A 19,627-nucleotide genomic window follows, 5' to 3' on the forward strand; every position below is an offset into this window, starting at 1 on the left:
ACAGCAAAGCTATATTTTTTGTGCCTGAGGTGTTATTGTGATGTTGCTCTTAATGCTAAATTTCTTATTTCTTTACAAGGCAAGAAAGCACATTTTACAAATACATACCAGGGACTGGAACCCCAAACTGTCAGATCCATTTTTAGGAGAGTTAGCTGAAAAATGTGTCGGTGAGTGGTATCATTAGTGCTTTCACTTTAGCTGTGTGTTCTAAATGCCTGCATGTTCTATTTTGTACATTCAATCCTTTAAGCGTTTAATTTTGGGGGGATAAATTGATTCATGCTAGACAGTTAAAATATAACTTATTTGTTATTCTTATGCCATCTTTGATCTTTCCTGTCAGCATCACGAATTCTCAATAAAATCCTTATGTTAAAAACCTTGGCATGGCCCCTATTATTCCTTTATAGGACAGAACATGGAATGCTACCTTAAAGCCCATGAGAATGCAGTTCTTCTGAAGGAAACTACAAATAAAATTGAGATAACGTTTTCCTACACATGTGTGGATATAGTGCAATTCAGTCCTTTTTTTTTACTGGAACGATTTTGCATTGAGAAGACTCATGAGCTAATAATCAAGAAGACACTAAGGTGTAATTTAGGGTTTGCTAGTGACTTGCTCAGGATAAAAAAAAAAGATCTCTCTCTCTAAGGTTGGGCACTGTGAATATCTGCTGTGGAACACCAGACGTGAAATTCTGAATAGTAGATTGGCTGTTAAGAATTAAAATTAGTTGCTTTTCCTGTAGATTGGAAAAGCTTGACACGTTTTAAACGTAGTAGATAAAACCTAAAAAATAACCATGGCCTCTTCAAAAATTTTTCATCTTCTGCTGATCTCATACTAGCCAACTTTTTTTAGAGAAACAATGGCGTCAGATCATTTTGAGTCTGCATCAAAACAGTACAATTTTAAATTGAACACAGTCCATTCAGTCAGCTACTGTACATCCGAATTATCCTCTTCATCCACAGGGACATCTATCTTGGGAAGCAGCATTCCTCCACTTTTGATCTGCAAAGACCCCAACATCTTCTGGTGAGAAGAAAATAAAAATATCCAGCAAATGACAAATTAAACTTTGCCTGGTATAAGAAAGCATGTGCCAAACCCCATTTCATATAGATTTTTCTAGAGATTTTGCAAAAGTCACTTAGCGGGAGAAGGATAACATAATAACATTCCCCCCACCCCTCAGCAGTTCACTATATTTCAGTTTGGAATAATTATACTTTAAGATTGCAAGAACATCTCTTGTAGTTAGTTATCAGGAAATGTGCCCTCTATTGTGATGCACCCAGTTGGATTTGCAGAGAAAATTTATTAAAGGGGGGAAAATATCAGACAGTATGCTCTGATTTGCCCTCTGAGCATAATTTATATTTCTAAATTTTGATATATCAGTGCAGTTTTAAAAAGATGTTCAATGCACATCTTGTGAAAGACCGTAAGTCTACCTTGGAGCACTTAGAAAGAGATCGTCTCATTTTTTGTTTGAAGAAACTGGAATGTGTAGCCTGTTCAGCATCTTGAAATCCATTGGGACATTTTGATTATGCCTATTTTCCTTTAATCCTCTATTTGATATAGTTGCTAACACTTCCCATCAATTCCCTTTTGGAGGAACTGCTTACTTTTGATATAACCAGCTTACAGATATTTGGATCATAAAGAAGAAAATGATCGTACGGAAATAATTTTGCTCTCTAGAAGCAGCAGCAATCATGAGTGGATTGAGAGCGGTCACTTGTGTGAGGCTTAATTTTCAGAATTTAAACACAGGTTCTATTGTCATCCATGTGTGGTTTTGTGATGCTTATCTACTTTGGCAGCAATCAGAGTTGAATTTGTGTTAAAAATCACATGCCAGGATTTTATATGAGGGTTTTAAGGAAGTAAAACTGCAGAGATGTGGAACTATGTGAAAGGCTACTAAAACCAACAGCAATGGGGAGGAAGAAGTCTTTTTAGACTCATTTTGTTGGAAACCTATGAAAACTATTCATAGGTATGAAAGAGACTGGAATGTGCAGTCAAACGCTGTGAAGCTAGGCTGGGTCCTCAATGCCATTTCCCTAATATTATTTGTTTGCATAATTGCAAAACAACAGTGGGACAAAGTGCTTACAAAGGAGATGGATCCAAGTGGCTTAAACAAGTGAGCTCCACCACATAGTTTGGTGGAATGTGGGGGGGAAAATACTCCCTGGGTTTCTAGCTAATTTGACACAAGGTAAGACTTCTTCCTATCTCGACTTGTCTGAGTCATAACCAAGATATCAGAATAACACTGCAAAATGTTTGTCATAAATGTATCTGACTCACTTGAAACCAGAGAATTTCAGGGAACCCAATTGTTCTAGGGAAATCACTCCAGAATTCTGCAGTTCCAATGGAAACCTCTATAATACCCTTTTAAATGTTTTAGCACATAATATAAATAAATGAATGGATAATACATTCATTTTTGTTTGTCATCATCTTTAACCAAAACAGTCTGTTGTAATATCTTTCTGATGCTCTGGCAGAAAATAATAATATACCCTCTTTTTTTTCTATCCAAACAGGCAATCCTAAAATAAGTTATTCTTTTCTTTAATTGTTTGGGCAGACGGTGCGCTGTGTTAAGTCGCATTGTTTTCAAACAATTCATGCAAATGCTTCAAACCATGGGTCGTAGATTAATGCTAAACTTAGTGGGCCTTACTTGCACGCCACAGCAAAATATAGATAAAAGAAATAAGCAAGTAAAGGCAGCATATAAGCCCCCAATTGGCCTAATTCTACTCACAATTTCATTGGAACCTGGTCACTGAACATTTGGTCAAAACCAGGAGGTCTTTAATTCCCTTTAATGTAATGTCAGTGCATACTTTCATACCATGTGTGCTCTCTTATTTGTATCATTAAAGAGATCAACTTTGTTTTTATGCTGCATTTTACGCTGACTTTTGCAGTCTTTTTTTTTTTTATAATTTTTTTATTTTTCATAACTACAAAACACTACACCAGACTATCACAAGGAAAGGGGAGAGGGAAAGGACAAAGGGGGGTGGAAAAAGAAAAAGGGGGGGGGAATGAACTACAAACACTAAACACTACACTTCAATGTTTCCCTTCATACTGTCATAATACAAAAATAGCTCCATAGAATAATGATGGAGTGGTTAATCATACAGAAAATAAACATTTCAAATTCTGATTAAACTTTCCTCCCCCTTCTAGGTCCCGGACGCAATTCTCTCTGTGCAACTGCTGTTGCGATGCTCTCCTCCTCCCCCCCCCCTCCGGCTCCTCCTTTTCTTCGTTCTTGGTGCAGCAGAGTTCTGGGTTTTTATTCTCAAAATCCTTTAGTTGATCTTCTGATAATATCTTATAGGCCTGATCTTTATATCTGAACCATATTCCTTCCGGGAATAACCATTTGTACTTTATTCCATGGTCCCTCAGAAGAGCTGCAAACTTTTTATATTTAAAACGCCGTTTCCGGACTAGAAATGGAACGTCCTTCAAAATCTTGACTTTCGAACCCATAAAGTCCAAATCCGCATTGTATGAGTTATATAGGATGGTGTCCCGAATCTTCTTAGTTGAAAAGTCAATAATGATCTCACGAGGCAACTGTCGCTTTGTTGCATATTTTGAAGAAGCCCGACGGACCTCCAAAATGGCGCTTTTAACCTCTTCTTTTGCAGTCTTTACGTGTCTTCCTGTTCCTGATTCTTCTGTTTGTGGCTTTGATCATCGAACCCCTTTCCCATTTGTTTATGCTTTTTTCCTGACTTACCACATCCCTGTCTCACTTCAGACCGTATATGATTAGTCTTCCAGCGCACTCATAATTTTGGCTGTTTTGAGGGTATAAAAAATAAGCATAATAAATGTTCTGAACGTTTACTACTTTAAAAATAATTTTAGTTTGACTACATCCAAGAACAGCTCCACGGATCTTGCTTTCCCTCATAGAATTGAAGTCCTTCCCAACCCACACTGTCATCTCTATTTTTAAACTGAACTGCCCCGAGCTCTGTAAGGGAGTAAGTGCAGTATACACACTTCAAAATAAACAATAATCATCTTCGTTTTCGAGCTCCTCTCACTATTTAACTTTTTGCAAAATCTGTCATTTTGGAATCAAACTCGTTAGCTGTTGTGTTAAGTGCAATGGTAGGTGAAAGGCAAAATTGAGCGAGGGCAACAGGCTAGGCAGAGTTCTCCTTATTGCTCTCACTCCTAACATCCTTTGCTGAAAGATCTGCACTGGTTACCCATTTGTTTCCAGACACAATCCGGAGTGCTAGTTCTTAGCTTTAAGGCCGTAAACGGCTTGGCGTCAGGCACCTGAAGGACTGTCTCCTTCCATACTATCAAGCCCACCAGTTAAGGTCTGCTTCTCAAGCCCTGAGTAGATGGCGACTAGAAACAAAGCATTTTTTCCAGTGGCACCTCTCCTTTGGACCACCCTATCCCTAGACTTGAGGATCAGCTGGTGCCTACTTTATATTCTTTCAGGTGCCAGGCCAAAATGTATCTTTTTACTCAGTCTTTTAATTAGGGGTTTTAGGTTACTAGCTTTTTAATGGTCTGCTTCTGTTTTATGGATTATTTTCATACTGTATGTCCAATGGTTTGTTTTTATATTGTTACATTGTTTCAATTGTAAGCTGCTTCGAGCAGCATTGAAGAGGTGACATAGAAATATTTTAAATAAAAAACACAGGCATAATCAACCACAAAATACTCTTCATTAGGAAGATGAGAATCAGAAACATGTGTTAGCCAGCAGCAGCCAGCCGCTGTTTTTGTGTAGCGGCTTCTAAGGAAAGGGAGAACTTTCCAGCAGTGGTACCTTTAAAGGTCCACAATTATCAAGTCACTCGATGTCAGCTAGGAGACGGTGGGAGAGATTGGAATTGAGAGCCTGCTTTGAGTATGGTGTGGCATAACAGGGCCATTCATTCTATCCTGGGGTGGGGGATGGGATTTATCTAGGTGGCTGAGGTCCTGGGGTCACTAGACAAGGAGTTCACTTCTCCAACCCTATACCCCACTCCCTCTGACAGGAAGAAGAACTGTTTACTGTTTGTAACTATCAACACAGGCTTGTAGAGAGATGCCTCCTTAGCCTGGCGATTCTTCTTCAAGTTAAGAACTCCTGGCATTCGGCCGCCTTCATTGTATCTTGGAATGTACAGGCAAAGTTGGGTTTCTGTGTCAGTGCGTAGGGGCCATGATACCACCAAGTGCATAAAAGAAGAAAAATTAATTTGAAATTAAAGCCATTTCTGAAAGGAAAGCATACATTGATCAAAATGGTCTGACTACTACTGAGCAAAAGAAAAATGATCCCTTGATCTAAATACTACTTCTGATAGTGAGGAAATCAGAATAACCTTAAAATTTCCAGGTTTCATTTTCCATGTTTTTCATGTTCTTGAAGTCATGTTTTTTCTTCAGCTAAGCTACCTCTGGCTCTCAGCCATGGATGAACCAAGATGAAAGTTCTCCCTCCCCTTTGAAAGTCAAAATATCTGAGGAAGCTGCCCTGGAATTCCTGGCATTTGAACAAACTGCCAAAAACCCAAACAAATCTCTACCTGCCTGCATAAGTGGATTGGGCCCACCTTGCGGGGCATTAGCAAAACCACATTCAAGATTGCTGTCCAAAGTTCTAATTCTTATCCAAAATTCTAATTCTTACTGAAATTCTAATTCTTATACAAGTTATCTGTTAATAATAAGTGGAGAGAATTAATTTTAGATGAGATCTCCTGAGACTTAAATTGTAGAAATAATCCAAATGCTATTATGTAGTACATTTCCAATTCAATGGAGATATAGAAGCTGTGATTAACAAAGCCCTGAAATTTGGTACAAACTTTATTTTAAAGCATTTATTGGGGGGGGGGGAGTTAGGCGAAGACATGGGTCTTGGCCTACTGTTTGTTATTGAAGATACTAAATGTTTGGCATATTTTCTTTGAGTAGTAACTTTTATTTGACAATGTACTATGCTAAATCTGCTTTATGAACACCTGGAAATGGAGCCAACAGTTTAAATAACATTCAAAATTAAAATACAAGATCTTGACTGGATGTAGTTGCGAGCCATACAACCCCGCCCCCTTTTCTTTTGTATTAACCCATACATTTTGTCAAAATCACTTCAAGTAGTATCCCTCAAGAATGCTTAGTCCATTAAATCTGTCCAATGAAAAATATTACACTCTCTCTCTCTCTCTCTCTCATCATTTGTGGTCGTTTGCTTCTCACAGTAGAAGATGAATGTGGATTGTTCAGTTTTGCAGAAACAAAATCTGAGCTTTCTTTCAAACGCTTATATAATTCACATGGAGATCTTGTAATAAGAGATGGTGGTAGTGATTACATGCCTCTTTGTCTGGACATCCAGTTTGTATGCTGAACTTGCCTTAAAACCAAGTCAGCCAATGGTTCTTTTCAGTTCATGGTTGTGTTCCATACTGACAGCAGCACTTCAGGCTCTAAGGCAGCAAAAGGTATTTCTCAATGGTGGACATGCTAGGGATCGAGACTGGGACCTTCTACATGCAAAGCAGTCACCTACCCCTGAGCCACAGCCCCTCTTTTCTCAAATTGATCCCTTCAAGGTTCTTTGTACCTGGTCATGCATTTAATGAAGTATAACAGATTCAAAGTGTGCTATGGCAGCAGGATCATGCCTTCTGTCACATAACTATTTTCCATGCACATCAAAGGTCCTAGGGTGTGGTTGGAAGGCCGATGTTGCAGACACTTGTCTGATTTAAGAAGGACTGGTCAGTGCAAGGATGGAAAATAACCTAGGAACTCTGTGTACACATCCTTGAATTCCATGTTGGAAGGAAAATGAGCTATAAATACAGTGTAATTGAAAAGACTTAAGTGCATACCTTGTAATATATATAGACTGGCAAATGCAATACCTTTCAAAATTGGGGAGAGGGAGGAAGAGCTAAGGCATTTATTTGGGGCTATATATATTTTTGTGCACTTGCGGAAGTGCTATTTCCAGAGTACATTAAATCTGCCGAGGCAACACTGCTGCTCCAATCCATATTTACTATATTTGTGCCGGTATTTTCAGTGCCTTACTCCTAATTCAAGCCTCATTCATGTGTTTTTGGCTTGTTACATACATTCTCCCTAAACTTGAAATTTTCATTTTGTCATAAGCTTGAATGCTATGAATTTCGTCGGTAGCCCACTCATCCTTCAGAGGAGCTCAGAGTGACATTCCGATCATTTCCCCCCCCCCCTCTATTTTGACCTTATCAGCAATCTTATAAAGGGAGAATGAGATTGGCCTGTGGGGTCACCCAGTGAGCCTTTGTGGCTGAGTGGGGTCTAGAACTGATGTCTCTCCATTCGTAGTCTCAAACTATGCTATATGCTGAACTGACTCTCAGCATTTCAAAATGCACGATGGCAGTTCTCACGGGAGAAAAAGTTAGTTGGATTCTGAACGATTGTTGCAAGTTTCCGCTATCTCTTCTTTCCGGCCCCAACTGCAGATGTTTTGGAAAGTCCATTGAACTTCTGGAAAAACTTTTCATGAATTGGCAAGGGGCTTGTGGTGCAAAGACAGGCAGGGTAAACGTATCTTCGAGAATTGGAATTTGTGTATAAGTCTCTGGATCGAAGTTGGTATGGGAGTGTCACCTTCTGTTTTATAAGAAAAATTTAAGGGTGGAAGTTAGTGCAAATGAATAAGATGCATGCACTAGGCAGAGAATTCAAAAATTAAGCACATTAAAAAGAATTTTGAAAATAAATGACTTTTAAATAAATTTTGAAGCTTGTCTAATATGTGAAAACAGCAGAATATAAGTTGCAGGGAGCAAAAGAAACAAGAACATTTAGCAGCAAGATTTGAGTCCAGTAGCACCTTAAAGACCAAAATGATTTTCAGAGTACAAACTTTCAAGAATCAATGCTCCCTTTGTCAGATACCCTGTAAATAAAACTCAATTAATTTTAAAAATACATTCTATAAGGCAGGCTTATGTTTGTGATCCCTCAGGCTGAAGGCAGTTCTCTAGGCATGCAAGATGAGCCCACCAGGGGATCAAAAAACCTCTGGGTCAGCCTCAAGGGTTGGATTGCAAAAACCATGGGGATTGTCAGCTGCCAGGCAAACCACAAACCACGAGAATCTTGGGTTGCAACTCAGCTTGGCAAGTCACAAATTATACAGGCCTGTCATGTCTTTAAAGCCCTGTGCAAACACACTTACATGTATTAAGGAGCTGCTGAAAACAGCCTTTTTCGAGGCTGCCATAGTCCTAGGGATGTGCTTAGGAATGCTCATCAGAGAACGTTCAAGCAATGTTGAGAATTTTTAATCTCTCAGCGTTACTGGCAGCTGCTAACAAATGCATGAAGCCTTTCACGTTGATGAAATGGTCCCTCCAGAACTCAATTATGGTCAGAATGTGAGGATTGTTTGCTACTAGGGGAGGTTACTGTTTTTTTGGCAAAATTCTTGTGACAAGGATAATTTGTGCCCAGTTCCTAAATCAGGTTAATAAAGTGCTTTTAAGTTAAAATCTTTTCATTTGCTGAAGATTTCAGACTAATTGGTTCTTCACAGCTTTAGAAATTCTGTTTAGGCCTTCAGTTGTATTGCTACATTAGCAAATACGCTTTTCCGCTGTTATAGAAGAAGGGGGAGAGCAACTTGACAAAGGAAGCAGACGGGGAGGATTAAAATGAATACTCCATATTTCTTATCAGCTTCTGTTAAATTTTACTGACAACATAGCGTAGGACTTCAGGAATGGCAGCTACATGTCTGCAGGCCGCCCAAAATTGTAAGATTCAATATTCAATATTTCATTCAGGCCTTCCTGGGATAGTGAAAACAGAACTACAGGGTGCCTCACCACTTATTATATAGCATAATGGCTATTTGAGAAGTTAGTTATCCATGAGGTAATCACATTAGCTATATTTTTTTCAGAGAGTAAGGCAGGAAACCTGTCTCTCAGTGGGGAGTTGTTCTGTGACAGGCAACTCTTAGCATGGAGACAAAACACAGAAGCCCTGTTCCTTTATAAACTCTTGTGTTTTGAGCATTAAATAGATAAAACAGCCATAATTTAAAAACTTTGCATTCATAGGAACTCAACATCTTGTTTTACTAAATGAACAGTTTGCTGTCGAATATCAGACTGCCAGATACGGGAATATCTCTTTATAATAGTGATTGAAGTGTATGTGTGGAACATATACAGGGCCTAGGCAATATTTGAACAACAATCTTATTTACACTTGCCTTTTCCTTTCTGGTGAAAATCTTGTTTGCAGATAGCTTTGAAAATGGTTCTTGCTGATTCATCATTGATTTAAAGAGGGCTTTGCTGCTTCAGATGTCACCTGCTTGAGGGTCAATTTTAGACTTAAGAGTAGTACCCAAAATGGCTGCCGCTGCTGATTTCAGCTTCAGGTGAGCTGTTGAGGTATGCAAAATATTTGTGCTGCTTCACGGAACAGACACGTTTCTCCTTTTTTTTTGTGCCCTAGGGTATTGTGGAGCTGACATAAAAGCACTTTGCACTGAGACTGCCTTGATTGCCCTGCGACGGCGCTACCCTCAGATCTACGCCAGCAGTCAGAAGCTGCAGCTGGATGTTTCTTCGATCGTTCTCAGCGCACAAGATTTTTACCATGCCATGCAGAATATTGTGCCTGCCTCTCAACGTGCCGTAATGTCATCAGGGCATGCGCTGTCTCCTATCATAAGGCCGTTGTTGGAAAGGACCTTCAGTAACATTCTGGCGGTTTTGCATAAAGTGTTTCCCCACGCTGAGTTCAGCCAGGGAGACAAAAGAGAAGGTAATTCTATGATCTCTCCAGTTCGTTCTGTTTCCAGTTAGAAAAAAAAAGTGTTAAAAAACCCTTTATCTTTAATTACCCCATTCTCTTACAAAACTAAAGCCCATAAAGCAATGCAACTTGTTCGGTGTAGCTTTGGGCATTTATGACTCAGCTTTCCCTCACATATGACAACCTGTTTTTGAAACAGAAGAATTTCAGAAGCCGTTTTGTGCTAGGGCCCTTGTGTTCATCTATGAATCCCAGTCACCAATATACATACAAAAGATCTGTGTATACCAGTGTGGATTTGGGATTTGTTATTGCCAGAGGATTGAAGAATAGTAAAACAGATCTGACAATGCTTTTAATTTTTTTATCCGTAAGTACTTAAGGGATATTTCAATTTAAATACTGAAATACTATTACTTGCCTTTATTTTGTGTTGCTCTATCTCTTTTTCTGCCTCTTCCTATCTGCTGCAACTTCCCCCATAACCCCTGTTTTCTAGGAAAGGCATTGCTTGACAGTTTAGGAAATTCTCAGGAGCAATATGAGATATGGGGCATGGAAGGGGCTTTAGCTGGGAGAGGAATCTGTAGAAATTGTTAATTACTGCTTGTGTGTGCAGAAATGCCCTTCTGCTTATGTGGAAGGTAAATGGTTGGATCCAACTCCATGCCAGCCCATTGTCATAATAGCATAGATATTTCTATAATAGTGCTAATAATTGTATAAAATAACATAATTGAAACTATGAACTACTATTACATATACTATTTCAATGGTTGTATCCAGTGGCTGTTTTCCACTGGCAGAAGAATATTTCTATTGGTGGAGGAGGGGGGGATGTTTTCTGCTGATTCCCTCCTTGCTCTGCAGACCCCCAGGTTATGCTCAGTGTTGTTGCAGTGTCCCCCCCTAACTCTCCGAAGCAATATTTCAGGCAATGTAGGGTTGATGGAGGTGGGGGAGTCTTATCCTGTGAGCTATGTTCACATTTTTCATTGCATCTAAGCGGTGTATCACTTTTAAACTGGTAGTATCAATATTTTATAATGGTATACTATGTATATTTTACGGGAACTTTTAAGATCCGTTTTTGGAATCTGAACGGCCATTGAGAGTTAAAAGCCACAGTTCATCTTCGTTCTTCTGTGCCTCCACACATGGGGACTGCGCAGGCGCAGGCCAGCCGCCGGAGAATTTTCTAGAGCTTCCATGGCTCCGAAGGGGCCGTTTGTCGCGCGCCTCAGCGACCGTTTTCCCGCCCAAACGGTCACGTGATCCTCCAGCGACCAACGGCCCCTTCCCTCAGTTCTCTTCTTGCCGCCGCTTGGAGAGAACGTGAGCTTCGTTGCTCTGTGCTTTTGTGCTTCGTGCTTATTCTGACTGATTGCTTGGCTTTTGACTTCGGACTTCGTGACCTCGACTATTCTTCGGATCTCGTTTTGGACTTTGTTGTGGACTCGGTAATTTGACTCGGACTGTTTTGACCTTCCTTTCGCGTGCCCCTGAAGATGGCCTCTAAGGCTCTCTTCAAGCATTGCCTGCAATGCCACACTAAAATGGCCAAGACCGATGGCCATGAACTGTGCCTGTTCTGTTTGGGAGAGACCCATAATGTGACGGCCTGTAAGATTTGCCAGGGCTTCACCAGCAAGGCCCGGCAGGAGCGCAAGGCCCGACTAAACTCCTCCCTGTGGCAGAAGGTCATGTCCGGAGGCGCTCCCTTGCCCTCCACCAAGGCCGGCCCAAGCCCCTCTGCCGAACGGCATTCGAGAGCTGGCTCAGTGGCCTCCGCGAGGTCGGGGTCGAAACCGCGTCCCCCGAGTACCTCGGCGTCGAGAGCGGCCTCTCCAGCGCAGGGACCGGTGCGGCCGCCCCGTAGCGCGTCATCTACCAGGTCGGATCCGAGACCAGCTTCGGAACCGAGGATCCTGGTACCGAGTCCCCGGTCGGAACCGACGACCGGATCGGTTCCGATGAAGCCTAAGAGGTCGAAGCCGAGGTCCCCTTCGAAGGCGAGGAGCGCGTCGGTTCCGAGGTCTTCTTCTGAACCAGCGAAGAAGAAGAAGAAGACCAAGCATCATCGGTCGCCGCGTCCCGCTCCTCAGGAGGAGGTCATCGTGCTTCCTCACACGCCTTCCCCTCATCTGGGCTCCCCGGAGCCAGAAGACATCTCCGTGCCGGTGCCGGATCCGATGGCCTTCGAGACGGTGCCCGCAGAGTTCTCGTCGGGGCCGGAGCCGAGCCCGCGCCGTCGGAGCCGACCGTCGCTTGCCCTTCGTTCGCCGAGGCTGGAACCGAGCCCGTCTCCTCGTCGGAGCCGTCCGTCGCCTGCCCGTCCGTCTCCACCTCCGGTCGGTCGTGAGCGGCATGGTTCCGGGGACAGCGTCCAATCGGTCCGGTCCACTGCGTCCCGGCATCGACAGGCTTCCTACCTCCCCTCGCCATACCGTTGCCAATGGGAGGGGGCACCTGCGGCTTTCTCCGTGTCGGAACCGAGGCCTTCGACATCGAGGTCGGCGTGGGCTCCCCCTCCGCTCCAGGTTCCGGAATCCCAGCTTGGTTCCGATGAGGAGGATGTGGAGAGCTTTGGCGGCTACCAGTCGGAGTCCTGGTCCGAACCATCGCCAGCTGAGGAGCTAGTGCCATCTGCGGACTCGCCATTCGAGGACCTCCGTATCTACGCCGACCAGATGGCAAGGATGGCCAAGGCTCTCGAGATGGACATCTCTTCAGCAGCCCCGAAAACCAAGGACAAGCTCCTCAAGCGTATTTACGGGGATAATCCGGCGTACGTTGGCTTCCCCATGCTTGAGGGTATTGAGGAAATCGTGGAGAAGGTATGGCAGGTGCCCTGTGATCAGCCTCCAACATCCAAGAGGATTGAGCAGCTCTACAAAATCAAGCAGGGTACCTGGCCGGCACTGGTGAAACACCCTCCACCTTCCTCCTTAGTCACGGAGGAATTCAACCCCCGACGGTCGGGTCACTCCTCGGTGCCTGCCGATAAAGAGGGCAAGAAGCTGGATGCCATGGGCAGGCGCCAGTACATCGTCGCTTCGCTGGGTCTGAGGATTGCCAACTACCAGACCATCATGGCAGGGTACCAGCTGTACCTCTGGGAGAAGTTGGCATCCTATACCCGGGACCTTCCACCGGAGCAGAAGGCTGTGGTGTCCCTGCTGCAAACAGAGGCTGTCCGGCTGTCTAAGCAGCAGATGAATGCCGGGAGCCACGCTGCTGACACTGCTGCTCGGGGGATGGCTTCGGCGGTGGTCCTCAGGCGCCACTCCTGGTTGCGGTCTACGGCCCTGTCCCAGGAGGTGCGTTCCAGGGTGGAGAGCATGCCCTTTGAAGGGGACTCGCTGTTCTCCAAATCGACCGACGAGACCCTGAAAAAGAAAAAAGAGGACAGGCAGACGGCGCGGTCCTTGGGTCTGGCTCCAGCGGACAAGCCCTCCTCCAGACCACGGTACGCTCCCCGGTCCGGCCCTTACCACTACCAGGGCAGATACCAACATCAGCGGCCGGGCTACCAACCGTATCCTGCCTACCAGCAGCGGCCATACCCTCCCGCACAACAGCAGAGGAGGCGTCGGCCCTTCAAGCTTCGCCCGTCACAACAACCGGCCCAGCAGAAAGATCAGCAGGGCGCCGGGAGGCAGTACTGACGGGTCACGCCAGCCGTATCCCCGAACTTTTCGGACAGACTTAGTCCACTCCTCTCTGAGTGGGAGTCAATAACATCTGACTCATGGGTCTTAACTATTGTTGAACTGGGGTACGGGCTGGAGTTTGTTGAGCTGCCCAGATGCAGTTCACCCCTGACAGCTGTCAATAACACTATGGCCGAGCTGGATGCGGAAATCGTGTCGCTCTTGGCCAAGGGTGCTGTGGAAGAATTGCCCTATGAGGACTCTGTAAAGGGTTTCTTCTCTAGGTTCTTCCTGGTCCCTAAGAAGGATGGGGGCTTACGTCCCATTTTAGATCTGAGGGGCCTTAATGCCTTCCTCAAGGTGACCAAGTTCAAGATGGTTACGTTGGCGGCTGTGATCGCCTTGCTGAAACAGGGAGATTGGTTTGCGGTTCTTGACTTAAAAGACGCATACTTTCACGTGGGCATAAGGAAGGAGCACAGGAAGTACCTGAGCTTTGTTTACCGGCAAAGGGTTTTCCGGTATAAGGTGCTCCCCTTTGGCCTGTCCACTGCCCCACGAGTGTTCACTAAATGTGTGGCCCCTGTGGTTTCCTTCCTGCGGGAAGAAGGCTGTACCATCTTTCCGTACCTCGATGACTGGCTCATCGTGGCTGAATCGGAGTCTGGGCTGGTGCAGGACATTGGCTTGGTACTTAGCACTTGCCAACGCCTGGGGCTCCTGGTGAACTTGGAGAAATCCAAGCTGGTGCCCAACTGCAAGGTGTCCTACATTGGTGCACTGTTAGACTCTGTGGAGGGTAAGGCCCTGCTCCCCTTGGAGAGGGCTCGGTCCCTAAGGGGTCTAGTGTCCATGTTTAAAAGGAACCGATTCCAGTCTGTGCGCTCTGTCCAGTGCTTACTGGGGCATATGGCAGCGGCCACCTCTGTGGTGCCTTTCGCTAGGCTGCGTATGCGCCCTCTCCAGAACTGGTTTGTGCGGAGGTACGATGCTCTGTTGCACCCTCCATCCCTCAAATTCTCTATCCCGAGGGTCATCCTCTCCTCCTTGGACTGGTGGCTGTCTGATGACAACTTGTTTAAAGGGACCCCTTTTGGGTATCAGCACCATGACGTCACGGTTACCACTGATGCCTCTCTGCTGGGATGGGGGGCTTACTGTGGTGATGTGTCTGTGCAAGATGTCTGGTCTGACAGGGAAAAGACCCTCCATATCAATGTGCTTGAACTAAGGGCCATTCGTTTCGCACTTGTGTCTCTTACAGCACTGCTGAGAAATCGTCAGGTCTTGGTGCAGACGGACAACACGACTGCCATGTACTACGTGAATCAGCAGGGGGGCACAGTGTCCATGGCCCTGTGCCGGGAAGCCACACTCACTTGGCAGTGGGCTATCAAGAACGGCGTGTCACTCCGTGCTATACACGTGGCTGGGTCAGACAATGCCCGGGCAGATGCCCTCAGCAGGGTCCCTTTGCTGGACCACGAGTGGGAACTGAACGTAGAGTGCGTTGGGCCGATCTTCCAGATGTGGGGTCATCCAGTGATAGACGTGTTCGCCACTGCGGCGACCACCAAGGCCCACACGTTCTGTTCCAGGGCAGGGAGCGACCCCCTCTCTATTGGGGATGCCTTCCAGTTTACGTGGACGCAGGGCTTGCACTACATGTTTCCTCCGTTCCCCTTGATTCCCAGGGTCCTGTGCAAGATAGAGGAGGACGGGACGGACTGCATCCTGGTGGCCCCCTTCTGGCCACGGCAGGTTTGGTTCCCGAAGCTCCTGCGGATGTCCCAACGGACATATGTGAGCCTGCCCCCTCGGCAAGACCTTCTCTTAAACGGGAGCCTAGTCCACCACGATCCCAGGAAGCTGCACCTAACGGCTTGGCGGATCGTTCCTCCCCGATAGGCTTTACTGACGAGGTACAGAGGGTCCTCCTGAATGCCCGTCGGCCATCCACTAGGCGCGCTTATGCGGCCAAGTGGCGCAGGTTTGAGCTCTGGGCACTTGCCAGAGGAGTGGTGCCTGACACCAGTCCCTTGGGGGTTGTGTTCGAGTATTTGTGCCACTTGCGTGGCCTGGGCTTGAAGGTGTCCTCCCTCAAGGTACACTTGGCGGCGATATCAGCTGCTCACGCCCGAGTTGAGGGTGCTACGGTGTTTTCTCACCCACATTCCCGCCAGTTCCTTAAGGGCATGTACAATCTTTACCCACCTGTGTCGGCGCCAGTGCCTCAGTGGTCGCTGTCCTTGGTGCTCTCACGTCTCATGTTGCCTCCATTTGAACCTATGGCTACATGCCCCTTGGATGTGCTATCCTACAAGGTAGCATTCTTGGTGGCCGTCACATCGGCCAGAAGGGTCAGTGAGCTGTCTGCACTGCGGTCTGACCCTCCCTTTCTTGTGTTTCATCCCAACAAGGTGGTCCTGCGTCCCTGCCTTGGGTTCCTGCCCAAGGTGGTGTCCGCCTTCCACCTCTCGCAGGATATCTCACTGCCTGCATTCTTTCCTCAACCCTCCTCTAAGGGGGAAAAGGCCCTTCATTCCCTAGACTTGAAGAGGGCCCTAGCCTATTACCTGGATAGGACGAAGGAATTCCGCTCCTGTCCTCACCTGTTTGTATGTTTTGGGGCCAAGGACAAGGGTAACAGGGCTTCCTCACAGACCCTGTCTAGGTGGATTGTGACGGCCATTAGCAAGGCCTATTCCCTGGCAGGGGTGGCTTGCCCGCTTCATGTCAGAGCCCACTCCACGCGGTCCCAAGCATCCTCTTCGGCACTCCTCAGGGGGGTGCCCCTGGTTAACATTTGTAAAGCGGCCACATGGTCCTCTGCAGACACCTTTGTCAGGCATTACGCCGTTGATGTCAATGCGGAGCAGGATGTATCTGTGGCCAAGGCTGTCTTACACTCCCTTTTTTCCTGAGGGAGTTTAGGAATGACTTTCTTGGCGTACCTGCTGGGTACCCTTGAGTGAAAGTGTGTATATATGTACCTGGGGGTGTTTATATATGTAAATATTGAGTATTTATGTGTCCTTACACAGTATTTTTACGTAGATGTATATATGCATATCTATTTATTGTTGTTCTTGTTTGTTCAATAAAATTGTGTTGGACTTCACCCCCGCCTTCCTTATTGTGTGAAGCTTGGTACACTCCCATGTGTGGAGGCACAGAAGAACGAAGATGAAAACAGGGTTAACATACCTGTAACTTATGTTCATCGAGTTCTTCTGTGCTGACACACAACCCTCCCTCCTACCCCGCTGTGAACTCCAATGCACGATAATGTGTTGGCTGTAACGGAAATTGGTGTTTTTAAGGTGTTATGGCTGAAGTGTGTTGGTCAAGCGGCGGCAAGGGAGAACTGAGGGAAGGGGCCGTTGGTCGCTGGAGGATCACGTGACCGTTTGGGCGGGAAAACGGTCGCTGAGGCGCGCGACAAACGGCCCCTTCGGAGCCATGGAAGCTCTAGAAAATTCTCCGGCGGCTGGCCTGCGCCTGCGCAGTCCCCATGTGTGTCAGCACAGAAGAACTCGATGAACATAAGTTACAGGTATGTTAACCCTGTTTTCTTTAATGCTTTATTACATACTTCTGGTGATGTTGATTACTTCAGGGTCAGTAGTCATGCAGATGAATGAGCATCACATTTTCGTACTAAAACAGCTATTCTAAAAGCACCAAGAGGTATTTTCAGACCCCCTTTCTGGTCAGTGTGATGGCTCTGCCTGGCCAAGTAGCTCAGTTAGATTGTTTACGAAATTACTTTCTGAGTCAATACAGAATCCTCTGAAAAGAAAAGGTAAAAATTGTGTTATAGAAATGCTAAATATTAGTGCTTGTTTTTTCTGCTTTTTTTCCCTAAGTATCCCTGAGCTTATAGGGGTATGCAAGCTAGAAACTGAGTCAAGGAAATTCTTTGAATGACCACCCCCGCTACCGTGGAAATGTTGATCTTGGGAGTCTGTCTTCATTGCCACTTAAAAAATCTAATAATTTGTGTGTGTGCATAACTTCTTGGCAAATATTATAGGAATTCCTTCTTAAGTAATTGTAACCACCTTTTCTCCTGGATACTGTAGCTAGAGTAGAAGTGATAATTGAACTATATATTAGCTGAGAATGTATGTTCTGTCATTTTTTTGTTTAAAGGAAAATTAAATAGATGCCTTATACGTGATGGCACACCGTACATTTTGACAGACTGCTAACATCTGTGGAACCCTATATTTCAGGTGTAACAGATGGAATGTGAGCGCTTCTGTGGTATAGTGGTTAGAGTGGCAGATTAGGATCTTGAGAGGCCCGGGTTCGGTACCCCTCTTTGCCATGGAAACTTGCTGGATGACCTTGGCCCAATCACACTCTCATAGCCTAACCCACCTTACAGGGTTGTTGTAAGAATAAAATAGAGGAGAGGAGAACAATGTAAGCCACTCTGGGTCCCAAACAGGGATAAAGGCGGTGTATGAATGAAGTTAAAAAAAATAAGATTAGATGCCAGCTGCCAAATAACTGCCTCGTTTGTTCAAATCAATATCCCCCCCCTTTACCACCCACTACTACTTTTCCATTCTTGCCCCATTAGAGTTCCCTTGCCAAAGTTCTTCCATCCCTCCAAGTCTGAGAGCTCACATTCAAAAGAATTCCAGAAATTGTCCTGCGTGTGATCAGATATGGAGTCTAGCCGCTCTGATTTGGAGACTTCAGAGAATGCATCCTTAATTTGTATGTGAGATAGCAGTGAAGCAGCTGTCACCTCTGGGAGATAGACCCCATTTTAATCTTGTACAGTTAGGCACTAACCTGTAGCTTTGTCTAATGTTGCCAGTTCTACAAGTGTTCAAGAACTCCTGGGACAAATCATTTTCAGTGACACCAGCATCTTTTTGGTTAGGGAACATGTATAAATAGTAGCAAGCAGGTTGCTCCTTCCTGTCTGTATCCTGCCCCAATTTCATTTGTTGTAGAGGCTTCATAGCAGTCTGAATAGCCCCGACTAGCTGGAGCTTGTCAGACCTCGGAAACGAAGCTGTGTTGGCCATGGTTAATACTTGCAGGGGGGAGACTACCAAATATCACCAGGGTTGCTGTGCAGAGGAAGCTAATGGCAAAACCACTTCTGACCATCTCTTTTCCTTGAAAACTCCATGAGGAGTCTCCATGAGCCAGTTGCGACTTGATGGAACTTAATTATTTATTATTAGAGACTTCATACAGGGAAAGGTACAGGTCTACCCATGCTTTAAGGTTGTCTTTTCAGTCCCTGTTTCATATCCCTTTGCCTTCAGTCGTGAGGCAGGTGACCACAAAAGATAGCACATGTTCTCTTGTGCCTTGTGGAATACCTGATGCCAGATGTTTAATGCTTTGGTGCCAGGCTTAAGCTTTTTATTCTCCAAATATTTTCATCTGTGGTTTTATAACACCACCTACCACTTGTTTTTTTTTTTATTATGCTTCTCTTCTGTACGTATTAATAGTTTACACCTCTGATGTTTTCATCCTGCTGATACTCTTAAGCTGCTATGAAATTTTATGCTGTCCCTGCTGCTTTTTATTGCTTTTTGAATTGTTCTTCTTGTTGTATTAAATTATTTTGGAGACTTCCTCTGGTAATTTTGTTGGAACAGCTGTATGGAAACACTTTAGATAAATAATAAAAGGGAGGTAGACATCTCTTTCTGTTCCTATAGACAGAGAAAGTAGGAAACTCTCGGTAATGGGATGAGACTTTTACTGCACAGCAGGTGGCCTCTTCAGGATATTTAATCATCAGAAGGTGAGAGAAGAATATTTCCTCTGTGAGAAGACTTCCAGCTTCTTTGAACTTCTTCCAGAGAAGCAGAAATGGTTGGTTAGGGCTTATAAGGAAAAAAAAGTGTTTTCTATCTGATCAAACAGTAGATTGAGTGCAGCTGCATGATCGTGGAAGGTTCATTCACCTTAAATAGATACACTTGGTTGCTTTAATGAGTTTGAGAATAAATGTCACATTAAAGGCTTTTTTCTTTTCTGATGGAACTCTTCAGCTCCAAGATAGATGATTTACCAGAGGAGTGAAAGATGACACTCGCCTTTTCACTCTGTAGGTTTAATTCCACTTCAATCTTCCATC

The 19,627-nt window shown here is 44.9% G+C and overlaps 1 protein-coding gene across 2 annotated transcripts in view; it reads left to right on the plus strand.

Annotated features, from left to right (window-relative positions):
- The window catches only part of ATAD2B (ATPase family AAA domain containing 2B), a 101,581-nt gene that overhangs the window by 35,848 nt on the left and 46,106 nt on the right, over positions 1 to 19,627 (plus strand). For both annotated transcript variants that reach the window (XM_054994012.1, XM_054994083.1), the window contains exons 15-16: positions 80 to 170; positions 9,551 to 9,862. In XM_054994012.1, coding sequence (XP_054849987.1) covers positions 80 to 170; positions 9,551 to 9,862 — 403 coding nt within the window. The remainder of the gene's footprint in view (positions 1 to 79; positions 171 to 9,550; positions 9,863 to 19,627) is intronic.

The sequence above is a fragment of the Eublepharis macularius genome, chromosome 1, assembly GCF_028583425.1.
Source record: "Eublepharis macularius isolate TG4126 chromosome 1, MPM_Emac_v1.0, whole genome shotgun sequence".
NCBI classification, from domain to species: domain Eukaryota; kingdom Metazoa; phylum Chordata; class Lepidosauria; order Squamata; family Eublepharidae; genus Eublepharis; species Eublepharis macularius.